We start from the raw sequence: 17,094 nt of genomic DNA on the forward strand, positions 1-17,094 counted from the left end.
CCAAACCCATCACTGAGCCTCTTAGGGTCCCTTTAGGAGCTTTTGGGGCCCTCTGAAGGGCAAACCCAACCCTGCCATGCTCAGAGCTGGTGGCACCAGGGCGCAGGAGAGTGGCACAGGCAGGGCAGGATGTGAGTGGCGATGCAGAATGGGGCAGGAGGGGACCCCAAACCCATCACTGAGCCTCTTAGGGTCCCTTTAGGAGCTTTTGGGGACCCTCTGAAGGGCAAACCCAACCCTGCCATGCTCAGAGCTGGTGGCACCAGGGCGCAGGAGGGTGGCACAGGCAGGGCAGGATGTGAGTGGCGACAACCACCAGCAGCAGAACGAAGCAGAATCAGACAGGAGGCGACCCCAAACACATCACTGAGCCTTTTGGGGTGCCCTCAGGAGCTTTTGGGGACATTCTAAAGCACAAACCCAACCCTGCCATGCTCAGAGCTGGTGGCACCAGGGCACGGCAGGGTGGCACAGGCAGGGCAGGATGCGAGTGGCGATGCAGAACGAAGCAGAATCGGGCCCGGGGAGCCCCAGCCCCGCCGAAACGGGGTGAGCAGGGCCAGGCCCCGGTGCCGCTGGGGCGGCAGCCCCGCCAGGGAGCGGAGCCGTTAATTACCTCATTGCCAGAGTCCATTACCGCTCCCCCCGGAGCGCTGAAATGGAGAAACTTCGGCAGCAGGGAGGGGCTGGGGGGATAAAATCGATCGCGGGGTGAACCCTTAACTCTTCCCTGCCCGCGCTAAGGGGGAAACTGAGGCACGGCCACGCCCACGAGGGAGATTGAGGCATTGCCATGCCATGAAGGAATCTGAGAAACACAAACAGGGAAGCCCACCCTGTTTGGAGAGGGGGTGTCACCACCACACAAGGTCCTTTTGGGGCATTGCTCTGCGGCAATCTCCAGCACGGGGCTGGAAAAGCTCAAGGTTGTAATCTAGTTCCTTGCTCAAATTAGATAAGAGGGAGAAAAAAGGGCCATAAATCAGCGTGGGCAGCGATTAGAGACCCCAAGGAAGCCGTGGGGGGCTTTGCCAGCAGGGTTGAGCTCCAGCAGAGCTGCCCAGGCCAGGTCCCCATTTCCCGGGGCAGCAAAGATCCAGGGGAACCAGAGGGGCCTGACCTGGGCTGAATTAAAGGCTGGCAGCTCCCATTTCCCCCAGTTGTCACTGTGCCACACCAGCACTGGGCACAGCCTGGTGCCATGCCAGCCCCAAACCCCACCACAGACCCCACCACAGACCCCCTGACCGCTCCCACCTCGCGCCGTGCCTCAGTTTCCCCCGCGACCTCGCCTCCCTCCCGCTTATCTCGGGTCACAGGGGGTAACAAAGGAGCTGCCAGGGCCCTGCCTGCGCTGCCTAATTATCCAGATGGAATCAATTCAGCTCCATTATGGTCAAATCCAGGTCTCAACCATTACCAAGGCGGCTGCAGAGCCTGAGGGGGGGTGATGGAGTGGATGCTGCAGGGCATGTGATAACCCCTGGTTCCGAGGAGAGGACACACAGAAGGGGGGATGTCGCCCCTTTTGGGGGGATGGGTTTGTGCTGCCAAGTCCCATCCTCCACCTGCAGAGCAAGGCAAGGAGGCTCCCTGGGCCAGGGTGTGGCATAAAATCCCTCGATTCTGCCCAAAATAATCCTCATGGCACAGCCCCAAACCATGCCTGTGTGTGCTGGGGATGGGGGCACCAAACACAGCACCCCGGGCATGTGTGAGCCTTGATCCACACCCTGAGAGGATCCCTGGCACAGCATCTCCTCTCGCCCAGCCAGGACAGCTTCCCTGATGTGAAAATCCCCCTTTTCCCCAAAAAATGCCACCCCGGAGAACACAGGGGGAGTGCAGGGGAGACACAGTTTATTAGTGACTGGTTTTGCTGCAGAGCAGGTGGGCACAGGGCAATCCCAACGCCCCTGGGGTAGAATTGAGCCCCTCCAGCTCCTCCACATGCTGGGATCTCCCAGCTCTGCCCACCCTGAGCCAAGAGCCTCCATCCTGGCGCTGTGGGAGTGCCAAGGAGCCACACAGGGGTGCCACAGCCCTCCAGCCCCCCTTTCCTGGGAGTGAGCTGGTATTTTGCGCTATAAATAAGATTTCAGGCTTCTCCCCCTCCTCGGGGCATCAGTCCAGGGCTGTGAGGGACAAAGCCATGCCCCGGGCAGCAGGGCAGGCAGGGGGACAGCAGGGAGCAGAGGGTGCCAGGGGGTGCCCGCTCAGCCCAGGATGTCCAGGTACACAGGGGGTGTCTTGACGAGGGCCTGGAGGCGGCTGTGGATCTCCTTGATGGGCTGGCGCTGCTGGGGCTCCCGGTGCCAGCAGCTCTGCATGATGCCATAGACCTCGGAGGGGCACGTGCGGGGCCGCTCCAGCTGCCGGCCCTGCGTGATGCACTCGATGGCCTGCGGGGACAGGGGTGGAGATGGGAGCCCCTGCTCCGGGTGCCCCTTGGGGGGGCTGTCACCATCCTCCGTGCCCCAATCTGGGTACCCCTGGGGGCTGTTACCATCCTCATTGCCTGCTCTGGGTACCCCAGAGTCTGTTAGCATCCTTCCTGCCCTGCGTGATGCACTCGATGGCCTGCGGGGACAGGGGTGGGGATGGGAGCCCCTGCTCCGGGTGCCCCTTGGGGGGGCTGTCACCATCCTCATTGCCCTGCTCTGGGGCTGTCACCATCCTCATTGTCTGCTCTGGGGCTGTCACCATCCTCATTGCCCTGCTCTGGGGCTGTCACCATCCTCATTGCCTGCTCTGGGGCTGTCACCATCCTCATTGCCCTGCTCTGGGGCTGTCACCATCCTCATTGTCTGCTCTGGGGCTGTCACCATCCTCATTGCCCTGCTCTGGGGCTGTCACCATCCTCATTGTCTGCTCTGGGGCTGTCACCATCCTCCTTGCCCTGCTCTGGGGCTGTCACCATCCTCCTTGCCCTGCTCTGGAGCTGTCACCATCCTCCTGGCCCTGCTCTGGGGCTGTCACCATCCTCCCTGCCCCAATCTGGGTACCCCAGAGTCTGTTAGCATCCCCCCTGCCCTACTCTGGATATCCCCAGGGTCTGGAAGATCCTCCCTGCCCCACCCTGGGAACCTCCAGGGGCTGTTACCATCTCCTTCTCCCCACTCTGAGTAATCCCAGGGGGCTGTTACCATCCTCCTTGCCTGCTCTGGGCCTGTGACCATCCTCCCTGCCTTGCTCTGAGTACCACTGGGGGCTGTTATAGATGAGCCCCCCTGCTCTGGGTACCCCCGGGGGGCTGCTACCATCCTCCTTGCCCTGCCCTGGATACCCCAGGGGGCTGTTACCATCCTCCCTGCCCTGCTCTGGGGGTGTTACGGTTGTCCCTGCCCCACTCTGGGGGTGTTACCATCCTCCTTGCCCTGCTCTGGGTACCCCCAGGGGCTGTTACCATCCTCCTTGCCCCACTCTGGTACCCTCAGGGGGCTGTTACCCTCCTCCCTGCACCACTCTGGGTACCCTAGAGGGACTGTTCCCGTCCCATCCTCCATGCCCCACTCTGGCTACTCCTCTTGTCCTGCTCTGGGTACCTCTGGGGGGCTCTTCCCGTCCTCCTTGCCCCACTCTGGTACCCCCAGGGGCTGTTCCCATCCTCATTGCCTGCTCTGGGGCTGTCACCATCGTCCCTACCCCACTCTGGGGGCTGTTACCACCCTCCTTGCCCTGCTCTGGGGCTGTTACCACCCTCCTTGCCCTGCTCTGGGGCTGTTACCATGCTCCTTGCCCCACTTTGGGGGTGTCACCATCCTCTTTGCCCCACTTTGGGGGTGTCACCATCCTCCTTGCCCCACCCTGGGTACCCCAGGAGCTGTTACCATGCTCCTTGCCCCACTTTGGGGGTGTCACCATCCTCTTTGCCCCACTCTGGGGGTGTCACCATCCTCCTTGCCCCACCCTGGGTACCCCAGGAGCTGTCACCATCCTCCTTGCCCCCCAGCTCGCTCACCTCAGTGTTGGACAGTTGGTACCAGGGCTGCTTGCCGTAGGTGAAGATCTCCCAGAGCACCACGCCGAAGCTCCAGATGTCGCTCTCGGTGGTGAATTTGCGGTACAGGATGCTCTCAGGAGGCATCCAGCGGATGGGCAGCATGGTCCTGCCCCCCACCTGCCCACAGCAGGGCTGTCAGCACGGCAGGGACCCTCCTGCTTCCCTTCCCTCACCCCTCAATCCCCAGGTTTGATGTTAGGAAGAAATTTGTTACTCTGAGGGCGGTGATGCCCCGAGAAGCTGTGGCTGCCCCATCCCCGGAGATACTCAAGGTCAGGGTTTGGAGCCAGCAACCTGTTCTTTTGGAAAGCATCCCTGCAGGTTGAGCTGGATGGCTTCCAAGCATCCTTTCCAACCCATTCCGTGGTTAAATATGGATGTGAAGAGAAGGGGTGGGAGAAAACAGCCACGAGGGAAATCGAGTGTGGCCTCCCAACCCAAGCCAGAGCAAAGGGGAGGCAGGAGCAGCTCACCCGGTAATAGTCGGTGCTGTAGATGTCCCGGGACATGCCAAAATCCCCGATTTTCACCACCAGCTCGTGGCCCACCAGGCAGTTGCGGGTGGCCAGGTCCCGGTGCACGAAGTGGAGGGAGGCCAGGTACACCATGCCCGAGGCGATCTGCGTGGCGATGTGCAGCATGTGCCCCAGCGCCAGCGGGCCCCGCGGCTGCCCCGGGCCCTGCTCCAGGATCTTGGCATCGGGGCCGTGGGACCTGTGGGGCACAGGGGCTGATTGGGGCGTGGGGAGAGAGCACAGCTTCTCAATTTTCCAAAAAATCCCATTTTTCCAAAAAAATTCCCATTTTTCCTGGGAAGGCAGAGAGCCCCGCGGCTGCCCCATGCCCTGCTCCAGGATCTTGGCATCGGGGCCATGGGATCTGTGGGGCACAGGGGCTGATTGGGGCATGGGGAGAGAGCACAGCTTCTCAATTTTCAAAAAAATTCCCAGTTTTCCAAAAAAATTCCCATTTTTCCAGGGAAGGCAGCAAGGCCTGCTCCAAGATCTTGGCATTGGGGCCATGGGATCTGTGGGGCACAGGGGCTGATTGGGGCGTGGGGAGAGAGCACAGCTTCTCAATTTTCCAAGAAATTCCCATTTTTCTTGGGAAGGCAGTGAGCCCTGCTCCAGGATCTCAGCACTGGGGCCGTGGGACCTGTGGGGCACAGGGGCTGATTGGGGCGTGGGGAGAGAGCACAGCTTCTCAATTTTCCAAAAAATTCCCATTTTTCCAAAAAAATTCCCATTTTTCCTGGGAAGGCAGAGAGCCCCATGGCTGCCCCATGCCCTGCTCCAGGATCTTGGCATTGGGGCCATGGGATCTGTGGGGCACAAGGGCTGATTGGAGTGTGGGGAGAGAGCACAGCTTCTCAATTTTCCAAAAAAAAATCCCGTTTTTCCTGGGAGGGCCGTGAGAAGCACAGAATCACTGGGTTGGAAGAGGCCTTCAAGATCATCAGCCCCAACACCTCAACTAAACCCCAGCACCCAGTGCCACCATCCAGGCTTTGTTTTAAACACATCCAGGGATGGTGACTCCACCACCACACAGAGAAAAGGAGAGGAAACAATTATTATCTCTATTCACTGTTCCTGTTTTTGCACATGTGGAATGTGTTATGGAGATTGTACACCCAAAGTGATATTGGACATGGGGGAAAGTTGGTTTGAGTGATTAGTCAATCACTCAAAGCTGTGTCTGACTGTCTGGAGATAGTATAATAGAGAAATATATAAAAATAAATATAGAAAAATATATAGAAAAATATATATTTATATATATTTTATATCTATTTTTATATATTGTATATATCTGTGGCCACAGATTTGGTTATTAGACATGGGGGAAAGTTGTTTTGAGTGATTAGCCAGTCACTCAAAGCTGTGTCTGACTGTCTAGAGACAGTAATGGATTTTTCCTTAGTATAGTAGAGAAATATATAAAAATAAATATATAAAAATATATAAATATATAGAAAATATATAGAAAAATATATATTTAAATATATACAAATATATCTATTATATCAAAATATATAAAATATTGAAATATATAAAATATAAAAATAGAGAAATATATTTCTATATAGAAATATATAGAAACACATAGAAATTTCTCTTTTCTTTTTAATAAGTAATTTAGTAGGGATTAGTGTAAAATAGCTTAATAAAGCAATTGTGCACACACACAGGGAGGGAACACACACAAGGAGGGCACACACGGCTGTGCATGCACAGGGGAGGGCACACGTGTGTGCACATGCACAGGGGAGGGCACATACACACACAGCTGTGCACACACAGGGGAGGGCACACGTGTGTGCACACACACAGGGGAGGGCACACGTGTGTGCACACACTCAGGGAGGGCACACGTACCTGTACACACTCAGGGAGGGAACACATGCATGTGCACATGCACAGGGAGGGCACATCTGTGCACATACACATGGGGAGGGCACACACACCTGTGCACAGACACGGGGAGGGCACACACACCTGTGCACAGACACGGGGAGGGCACACCTGTGCACACACAGGGGAGGGCACACGTACCTGTACACACTCAGGGAGGGAACACATGCATGTGCACATGCACAGGGAGGGCACACACACATGTGCACACCCGCAGAGAGGGCACACATGTGTGCATGCACAGTGGAGGGCACACACACGTGTGCACACACATGGGGAGGGCATGCACACCTGTGCACACACATGGGGAAGGACACACACCTGTGCACACACTCAGGGAGGGCACACACACCTGTGCATGCACATAGGGAAGGGGTACACGTGTGTGCACAGACACAGGGAGGGCACACCTGTGAACACATGTGGGGAGGGCACACACACCTGTGCACACACACACACGTGGGGAGGGCAGTCACACCTGTGCACACGCACAGGGAGGACACACACACCTGTGCACACACATGGGAAGGACACACACCTGTGCACACACAGGGAGGATGCACACACAGGGAGGGCACTCACACCTGTGCACACACACAGGGCAGGGCATTCTCACCTGTGCACACACATGGAGAGGTCACACACACCTGTGCATGCACACAAGGAGGGCACACACACAGGGCAGGGCATTCACACCTGTGCACACACACGGGGACGACACACGCACAGAGGAGGGCACGCACACCTGTGCACACACACAGGGAGGGCACTCACACCTGTGCACACACACAGGGACGACACACGCACAGAGGGCACGCACACCTGTGCACACACGGGGAGGGCACACACGAGTGTCCACACGCAGGGGCCCTGCAGCAGGCAGAGTGCTGGGGTGCAAGGCAGCGGGTTGGGGTGCAAGGTTGTGTCTCAGGGTGGAAGGCGGTGTGCCGGGGCACACGGGCAGGGTGTGAAAGCAGCACCGTGCGTGCAGCGGGGCGTGCGAGCCCAGCCCTCGGTGCCTTTGATGCCGAGCGCTGCTGACAGCCCGGCCGGGGCGGCCGTGGCCGGGGGCTGGGGGAGCTCTGCTCGGCAGAACCATTAATGCCAACTCCCATAACAATAATCATAAAAGCCACGTCTCAGAGCTCCTCGCGCGGCCACTAAAGCGATGCCTCTGGCAGCCCCCCCCGTCTAGCAGCAATACCTGGGGGGGCAATCGAAAAGTCTCTGCTTATTCCAGCTGATGGCCAATCTCTCTCTATTTAAGCCTCTCAGACAGCTAATCTAATCAATATTGCAAGGAGGGCTGCATTAGCAGGGAGCAGGCTGGCTGCGCTGATGGGGAGGCAGATGGGGGGCTCCTGTCCCCCACCCTGTCCCACCTGAGGAAGCGGTTGAGGTCGCCGTGCTTCATGTACTCGAAGACCATGATGAGGGGCTCGCCCTCGGTGCACACGCCGTAGAACTTGACGATGTGCTCGTGCTGCAGCACCGTCAGCAGCTCGGCCTCGCGCTGGAAATCCAGGCGGGCGCTTTCCGTCACCTCCTTCAGCGCCTGCGGGGACGCGGCATCAGTGACACCCACCCCAGGGACCCCCTCACCCCATCATCGTGCCCCCTTCCTCACCTTCACGGCTACCAGCATCTTCTCCTGCTCCGGGAGGAGGTTGTAGCACTCGGCCAAGAAAACCTTCCCGAAGGCGCCCTCGCCCAGCTCCCACTTGAGCACGATGTCCCTCCTCTGTACGTGGTGCACGCCTGGGGGGACCCCCACCCGTCAGTGCCCCCCAGCCCGGCTGTGAGCATTGAGGGGTGCTCGGGGAGCACAGCGCCCAGCCCAAGCCTTACAGGCGTTGCAGAAATACTGGGGGTTCTCGATGAAGTTGCTCTTGAGCCCCTCCAGCTTGCTCTCAGCCGAGGAGAGGGGGCTGCTGCCCAGGTTCATGAAGTGCAGGGACATGGCCAGGTCATCCTCTCGGGCCAGCACGGCTGAGCCTTGTGGGGACAAGGACAAGGCCCATCAGGGGGTCCCCCAGCTCTCCTCCTCCTCCCCCCAGCCTGTGCAGGCAGTGCCAGGCTCTGCCGAGCATCCCCCTGCTCGCCCGGCCCCCGGGGGCCAGGCAGCCCGATCAAAACCATTTAGAGGCTGAATCCATTCCAGGAGTGAATTAGCAGCTGCTGCCCGCGCTCCCGGGGGAGCCAGCACCTCTCCACGGGTGTCCCCCCACCCACAGCCCCTCTTCCCACACCTGTGACCCGAGCCCGGTGCCACAGGGACGTGGGGACGGGGCTGTCCCCGTGTCACAGCCCCAATATCGAGTCGCCAGGCTGGGGGCACTCACGGTTAATGCCGAACTTGGAGCGGCGCCCGCACTTGTTGAGCAGGATGAGCATGACAGAGAGGGAGAGGCAGGCGAACACAGCCAGGGCCACGGCCACCGAGACCTGCTGGCAGCGAGGACAGATCAGGCCAGGTCCCACCAGGTCCCACCAGGTCCCTTTTGTCACCGCGTGGCATGGGGAACAAACTGTGAGATGGTGACAAACCCCAGGGGCTGCCACAGGGGAAACTGAGGCACTGAGAGTCTGTCCCTCATCCCCATTGTATAACCCACATCCCTGAGTGCTGGTTTGGCCACCAAGACCTGCTGGCAGCAAGGACAGAGATCAGGAGCAGGTCCCAGCAGGTCCCTTTTCTCAGCCCGTGGGATGGGAACAACCCCATGAGATGGTGACAATCCCCAGGGGAAACTGAGGCACTGAGAATCTGTCCTTCATCCCCATTGTATAACCCACAGACCCTGAGAGCTGGTTTGGCCACCAAGGCCTGCTGGCAGCAAGGACATATCAGGCTAGGTCCCACCAGGTCCCTTTTGTCACCCCATGGCATGGGGAGCAAACTGTGAGATGGTGACAGGCCCCAGGAGGTGCCACAGGGGAAACTGAGGCACTGAGAGTCTGTCCTTCATCCCCATTGTATAACCCACATCCCCTGAGTGTTGGCTTGGCTGTCCCCAGTGGATTTGTGCCACCCTCTTGCAGGTGTCCTGGTCCCCCTATCCCACGCTGCAGAGCATCTCCTCACCCCAAACGTGTGCTCATCTGTTGTCTCCACAGGCCCCTCCAGCGAGCTGTTCCTGGTGCCTGGGGCAGGGAGAAGGTGTAGGGTGAGTGTGGGGTCCTCATCCCCCCCAAAAATGGCCCTGGAAGGACCTGGACACCCCAGGATGGGTGGAATGCCCAGTTTGGGGGAGCTGGGGCAGCAATCCTGGCCACTCACCCCGTGGGGACAGAGACACTGGAGCAGCCCAAAGGGAGAGAAAGGAGAAACGCTCGTTATCCCTCAGGTGGGAGCAGCCCATCCTTGGGGGAAACTGAGGCACACCAGTGTAGACAGCAGGCAGAGCCGAGTACAACCCATCCTGCCCACCAGGTGTGACACGGCTCCTCGGTAGGATGGGGGACACCCCATGCAACCCCTGGCACTGGCACCTACCTGGGATGGGCTCCTCGGGGCTGAAGCTGAAGGGGTTGTCCATGAAGCGCACCTGGACGCTGCGGGAGGCCCAGCCCAGGGCGTTCTCCACCACCAGGGTGTAGTTGCCGTTGTTGACGTGCGTGGGACGGTTGAGCTGGAGGCAGCCGTGGAGCACGGTGGAGTTGTGCTCGTACTCCATGATGTGGGTGTGGATGTAGGGCCCTTCGTTCAGGGCGGTGCTGTTGAAGAGCCAGCGGATGTCGGGGACGGGGTTGCCATCCACGGAGAAGGGGATGCACCAGAAATGCCGGGGGATGGCGGTGTCCAGCAGCAGGATCACGGGGGGAACTGGGACACACAGGGCTGGGTGGGTTCCTGGGCCAGACCCCCACCCAGCCCCCAGCCCCCAGCCCCTTCTGGGCTCCTCACAGGTGACGTTCAGCACCACGCTGTCCTCTGCCAGCCCCGCCGCGTTCTCTGCCCGGCACAGCAGCTCCTTGTGGTTGAGGTGAGAGGAGACGTTGCTGATCTCCAGGACGATCTCCCAGTCCGAGAGCTGCGGGGAACACCAGGGGTGTTGGAGCAGATGCCACCTCCCAAGCCTGACCAGCTCCTGCATCCCCCCTGTGCCCATCCCACCAGTCAGAGGATGCTGGGGGGCTGAGCTTGCCTTGGTGACAGCGAGCAGCTCGGGTCCCACCTCGGTCACCACCCACTCTGCGGTGGCCGCTGGGCTGGCACTGATGTGGCAGGTGAGGTTGACGCTGTCCCCTTGGCTCAGCGCCACCTCGGGGGGCTCGATGTGGACACTCGGGGGGTCTGCAGGGACAGGAGGGTGAGCCATGAGTGTCCCTGCGTGCCCAGGCTCAGGACAGGGGACAAAGGCATGGCCAGGCACGTACCACAGGCGTGGAGAGCCTGGCTGCCCAGGGCCACGGGCACGCTGCCCTCCCAGCAGAGCAGGGACTGGTTGCCCAGCTCGGCCCGGCTGCTGTTGTGCCACAGCTGCAGCCAGCGGAGCCCACAGGAGCAGCTGAAGGGATTTCCCACCACGATGCTGAGATGGAGCAGGGAAGAGAGCTCAAAAGGATTCCAGGCCCCACACGTTCGTGTGTGTCCCAGCCAAGGCTGCACTTGAGCACTCCCAGCCTCCAGCTTTGTGTCACACATGTCCCATGTGCCACCCTGTCCCCACACCCGTGGATGTGAGAGCCACCATCTCACCGAGCATCTCACTGCATCCCCAGCTCTGTGTGTGTCACTGGAGGGGCACATCCCCAATGGGAGATGCTCCACACCCACCTCCCCCTTCTCTCTCATCACTCACAGCTCTTGCAGGGGCAGATGCCAGAAGGTTTTCCAGGAAAGGCTTTGCAGAGCATTGGAGGAGAGATTCCTGTTGGGACAGCCCCCATCAGCCACCCCTTCCCATCCAACCGAGGTGGCACGGCGCGGCCCCGGGGCTGTCACACCGTGACCAAGCAAAACCAGCTCTGCCATGGCGTGCCACCAGCCCTCAGGACCCCAGAACAGGGTCCCCATCCGTTTTTGGGGTACCCCACCCTTCCTGGTGCAGCACAGAGCTCCCGGGGGGCAGCAGCTGCCTGCTCTCCTGCCCAGATCGATGTTTTCCCACTCAGCAGCAGTGGGGAAACTGATGTGCCCGGGGGCGGTGATGGGACACCATCGATCCTGCCTGGGCACGGGGACAGGCCACCCTGCAGCGGGCACAGCCCCCGGGGCACCAACAGGGGCACGGTGTGGAGGGAGGGGATGGGGAAGGGCAAGGGGAGACTCACACGTGGCTCAGCTTGGGGGTGTCCAGGAAGGCATCGGCAGAGATGTGCTGCAGCCCCGACCTGGAGATGGTGCTGAAAGGAGGGGAGGGTGAGCACCTGGGAGAATCTCTGCTCTGGGGACCTCCCCCTCCACCGGCCCTTCCCTCTTCCCATTTCCCAGTGCAGGGATCCCACACCGGGGTATTCACAGGTTCTCCATTCTTGGAGCATCCCCTGCGAATTCTGGCAATGGGATTGAGCTCTGGGGATCCTCCTGTCCACTCCCCACATTTCCCTGTGCAGGGACCCCATCCCCGGGGTGCTCACAGGTTCTCTGCTCTGGGAGCATCCCTGTGACTCCTTGCAGTGGGATGGAGCTCTGGAGATCCCCCCATCCACCACAGCCCTTCTCTCCTCTCATTTCCCTGTGCAGGGACCCCATCCCGGGGTGCTCACGGGTTCTCTGCTCTGGGAATGTCCCCTGCGAATTCTGGCAGTGGGGTTGAGCTCTGGGGATCCCCCACTCCGTCCCACTCATTTCCCCATGCAGGGACCCCATCCCCGGGGTGCTCACACTCTGGGAGCATCCCCTGAAACTCCTGGCAGTGGGATTGAGCTCTGGGGATCCCCCATTCCACCACAGCCCTTTCCTCTTCCCATTTCCCCCAGGGTGCTCACAGGTTCTCCATTCTTGGAGCATCCCCTGCGAATTCTGGCAATGGGATGGAGCTCTGGGGATCCCCCACTCCATCCCACTCATTTCCCTGTGCAGGGACCCCATCCCCGGGGTGCTCACAGGTTCTCTGCTCTGGGAGCATCCCTGTGACTCCTTGCAGTGGGATGGAGCTCTGGGGATCCTCCTGTCCACTCCCCACATTTCCTTGTGCAGGGACCCCATCCCCGGGGTGCTCACGGGTTCTCTGCTCTGGGAGTGTCCCCTGCAACTCCGGGCAATGGGATTGAGTTCTGGGGATCCCCCACTCCGTCCCACTCATTTCCCCCATGCAGGGACCCCATCCCCGGGGTGCTCACACTCTGGGAGCATCCCCTGCAACTCCTGGCAGTGGGATTGAGCTCTGGGGATCCCCCACTCCGTCCCACTCATTTCCCCGTGCAGGGACCCCATCCCGGGGTGCTCACGGGTTCTCTGCTCTGGGAATGTCCCCTGTGACTCCTGGCAATGGGATTGAGCTCTGGGGATCCCCCCATCCACCAAAGCCCTTCTCTCTTCCCATTTCCCCAGGGGTGCTCACAGGTTCTCCATTCTTGGAGCATCCCTGTGAGTCCTGGCAGTGGGATGGAGCTCTGGGGATCGCCTCCCTCCACTCCCCACATTTCCTTGTGCAGGGACCCCACCCCGAGGTGCTCACAGGTTCCTGAGGTCCCGCAGTGTCCTGGTGTCAGCTCGGCTCAGGCTCCTGAGCGCCGGCTGGTTCTCAATGACGCTGGAAGGCAAAGGAAGGGGCTCAGCGTGGCAGCCCACGACCCCCTCATGCCCCAAAGAGTGAGGTGAGAGCTCTCCCACTCCCCAGGCTGTGCCCACAGCCGGGAATGGGGACAAGGATGGAGCTGAGCCGCCCCACCGTGCCTCAGTTTCCCCTGGGTTGAGCTGGGAAGAAGGGGGAATGGCAGTGGGTGATCCCAATGGTGCTGAGCCCCCGGTCAGTGTGAACTGTGCGGGGTCAGGGCTCAGCCACCACCTGGAGCCCACACAGAATGATTTTGCTGGGTCTCAGCCCCCTAATCCTTTGGGTCCCCATGGTGTCCTGCACTGTGACAGGGACACTCCTGTCACTGTCCCCCCACCCTTTTCTCCAGGCAGGAGATGAAGAAAAGCCCCTTTGGGAGCAGGTGCAGGGTTTTTCCCTGCCCCACCCCGCCCCTGTGAACCCCAAACCACAGGGCTGGCAAATTGGGGTTCAGATCCACACCAAGGGGGTTTTGGTGCCCTTAACCTTGGTGAGGATGGGATGAGAGCAGCTGGGATGGCTGGAGGTCTCTCGAGGACCACCATCCCCACCACCAGCCACGCCACCCCACCCCACGAGCCAGCGAACAAAGAGCTGGCAGCGCCTGTGGCGCAGCACGTGGGGAAACTGAGGCACGGAGACACCGCAGCCAGGCCCCAGCAATGCGGCACAGGCAGGGCTCTGGGCTGGGGGTACCCCAGCAATTGGGGCACCTTGGTGTCCTGCAGCACCCCGTCACCCCAGCACCCTCCTGTCTCTGCTGGCTCCAGCCCTTGCTCCCCACCACCCATCCTGCAGCAGGGGAAGGAGTGGGAGGAGAGTAGATGCCCCAAAGCAGCAAATTTGGGGTGTGCCCCCCCAGCATGCCCACCCACAACCCCCAGGGCACAGCAACAGCTCCAACAGGATGGGGGCAAGCGGCTCCCCACAGCCCTGCCCTGCCCAGCACAGTGTGGGTGCACCCTCAGCATGTTGGCATCACCACAGAAGGGGGTGAAGAGCTGCCCCCAGCCCCTCTCTTGGTCCCTGGGGGGATGTTGTACCCCCCCACTCCATTTTGCAGCCCTCAGTTCCTCCCAGCAAGCAGCTGCTCTCCCCACAGCGATCCCAGCCCATCCAGTGATCCCAGCCCATCCAGCCATCCCTGCTCCTGCCCCGGAGCAAATCACCTCCATCATCCCCATCACCACCCGGTCCACCAGCTCTGCTGCCCCCAGCCACAACCACCACCATCCCCATCGCTCCCAGCCCCTCTGCCTGCTCCCCAAAATCCGTCACTCCCGACCGATCACCTCTGTCACTCCCAGCCCCATCACCTCCATCACCCTCAGCCCCATCAGCTCCATCACTCCCAAATCCATCACCTCCATCCCTCCCAGCCTATCACCTCCATCACTCCCAAATCCATCACCTCCATCCCTCCCAGCCCCATCACCTCCATCCCTCCCAGCCCCATCACCTCCATCGCTCCCAGCCCCATCACCCCCATCGCTCCCAGCCCCATCACCCCCATCGCTCCCAGCCCCATCACCTCCATCACTCCCAAATCCATCAGCTCCATCACTCCCAGCCCCATCAGCTCCGTCCCCGAGCTCTGTCACCACCAACTCCATCGCTGCTTCAGCATCATCACCGCATCCCTCACCCTCGTCACCCCCAGTTCCTCTGCCTGCTCCCCGAGCTCTGTCACCCCCAGCCCCAGCCCGGTCACCCCCAGCTCCTCCGCCTGTTCCCTGAGCTGTGTCACCCCCAGATTGGTCCCTCCCAGCCCCACCGCGCTGTCCCATCGCTCTGCCCGCTGTCTGAGCTCCATCCCCCGACCCCCGGCCCCACTCACACGTCGGTGAAGCCGCCGCTTCCCAGCAGCGGGGCCAGGCTGCTCACGGTGTCGGGCTCCCGGCAGAGCAATATCCCGGCCCCGGGGCAGCGGCAGGGCCGGGGGCAGGCACCGGCAGCGCCCGGGGCTGCCGTGGACAGCGGCAGGAGCAGCGCGGCCAGGCAGAGCCAGGCGGGCAGCGGCGGCATCGCGGGGCCGGTGCCGGTGCTGGCTCCGGTGCCGGTGCTGCCCGTCCTGGCTCCCGGTGCCGGTTCTGGTCCCGGTGCTGCCGGTGCTGCCGGTGCCGCCCTCTCTCGCACTTGCCCGGCAGCCCGAGCACGGGGCCGTGCGGGGCTTTAAAAGCAACAACACGGACCGGCCTCCCGGGAGGGGCCGGCACCGGCACCGCCCCCGGCCCGGCCCGACACCCCCGGCCGTGATTCACCGGCACCGGGAAGGCTCCGAGCCGGGAGAGGGGAATTCCTCACACTGGCACCGACCATGGAGCCCGTCTGTGCCCTGCCCGTTCCCTGTCCGTGCCATGCCCGTGCCCTGCTCATTCCCTGCCCGTTCTCTGCTCGTTCCCTGTCTGTGCCCTGCCTGTGCCCAGCCCATGCCCTGCCGCCACCCTCCCTGCTCGCTGGCACCCTACACCGGCACCCCCAGCCCCACCAAGCGGATCCATCCCGCTAAACCCCCAAAATTCCCACCAAACCCCCAAAATTCCCGTTTACACACGCACACCACACCCGCTCCAGGACCTGGCTCAGGGCGGGCTGCAGCACAAGGGACAGAACTCATCACCATCCCGAGGGCCACCTACTGTCCCCCGAGCTGTCACAGCCCCCAAATCTCCAGGCGTGGTGGCTTTGCCTGGATCAAGCTCTCCCCAGCACCTCGGAAGTGCAGAGATGCTGGAGGTGGGGACACGCTTGGTGGCACAGTGGCCCTGTCCCCAACTGTCCCCTCCGACCAGGACGCACCTCATCCTCCTCCCCGAGGTGGGACAGGACAGGACACGGTTCCCCATCCCCACCCGATCTTGTTTTGTCCCCGATCTCGCTGGGAAGCCCGTCGGGGGCGGCTCATCCCAGCGCTGAGTTCCGCACATTCTCAGCCCCGCACCTTTCCCCCCAAGGCTCATCCCCATCAGAGGCACCCAGGGGACCCCGATTCCTTTGGGGTCACCTCCCGTAGGGCCCCACTGGACACCCCAGCACCCCGCTCCCGGCAGAGCTGTTGCCACATCCTCCTAAATTCCACCGCTTTGACGTTTTTCTCTAGAAACGCCCCCGGTTTGGGCACCGCAGGGCGAAGCCACAGGACGCAGATACGGCTGGGGGGGTGGGGAGTGGGAAGCCCCTTGTGCCGCCCCCCTGCGACCCCCCCAAGGCAGGCACTGCTGCAGCTGAGCTTCATCCGCTTTATTCGAGCTCACATTGGGCAGTGATGCCCCTCCCGTGGGCCAGCATGGCCTCTGGGAAGAGACATCAGGGCAACCCCAGGCTTGTCTGAGTGCCGTGACTCAGTTTCCCCACGTGGGAAAGGCGTGGGGATCACTGGGGTTGCTGACCCGGAGAGCAGATTGAGGGGGGACCCCAAATATCAAACCCTGCTACCCATTCCCATACCCACATTATCCCAACCCCCCCAAAAAAAAAGGAAAAATGGGTGTTCTCCTCCCAGCCAGCAGCCCCCCACTCCCTCCCCCCAAATCCGAGCACCCCCAATTTATTTTCAGGGGGAAATGCAACCCACGGAACATCCTTGCCTTGCTGCCACCCTCCTCCCAAGGCACCCACCCCTCAGCTGGGCTACTCTGAGTCCCGTGACTCAGTTTCCCCACCTGGAAAAGGTGTGGGGATCACAGAGGTTGCTGCCCAGGGGAGCAACGACCGGGGCAGATTGATGGGGGACCCCAAATATCAAACCCTGCTACCCATTCCCATACCCACATTATCCCACCCCCCCCCCCCAAAAAAAAAAAAAAAGGAAAAATGGGTGTTCTCCTCCCAACCAGCAGCCCCCTGACTCGGAGCACCCCCAATTTATTTTCAGGGGTAAAAGCATCCCACGGAACATCCTTGCCTTGCTGCCACCCTCCTCCCAAGACACCCCCGCTCCTTGGAAGCAATA

At 61.1% G+C, this 17,094-nt stretch overlaps 1 protein-coding gene across 1 annotated transcript; it reads right to left on the reverse strand.

Moving 5' to 3' along the window:
• Positions 1–2,020: 2,020 nt before the first annotated feature.
• Positions 2,021–15,167, reverse strand: NTRK1 (neurotrophic receptor tyrosine kinase 1). The gene is made up of 17 exons (XM_059490107.1): positions 14,980–15,167; positions 13,044–13,118; positions 11,695–11,766; positions 11,223–11,291; positions 10,798–10,952; positions 10,566–10,714; positions 10,325–10,451; positions 9,914–10,243; positions 9,698–9,715; positions 9,503–9,561; positions 8,760–8,862; positions 8,266–8,412; positions 8,045–8,175; positions 7,800–7,972; positions 4,477–4,717; positions 3,962–4,120; positions 2,021–2,402 (listed from the first exon to the last, which is right to left on the reverse strand). Exons 1-17 carry the CDS (start codon positions 15,165–15,167, stop codon positions 2,217–2,219), a joined length of 2,382 nt encoding a protein of 793 aa, XP_059346090.1. The 3' UTR covers positions 2,021–2,216.
• Between the last annotated feature and the right edge of the window lie 1,927 nt (positions 15,168–17,094).

The sequence above is a fragment of the Ammospiza nelsoni genome, chromosome 28 (genome assembly GCF_027579445.1).
Source record: "Ammospiza nelsoni isolate bAmmNel1 chromosome 28, bAmmNel1.pri, whole genome shotgun sequence".
Classification (NCBI taxonomy): Eukaryota; Metazoa; Chordata; class Aves; order Passeriformes; family Passerellidae; genus Ammospiza; species Ammospiza nelsoni.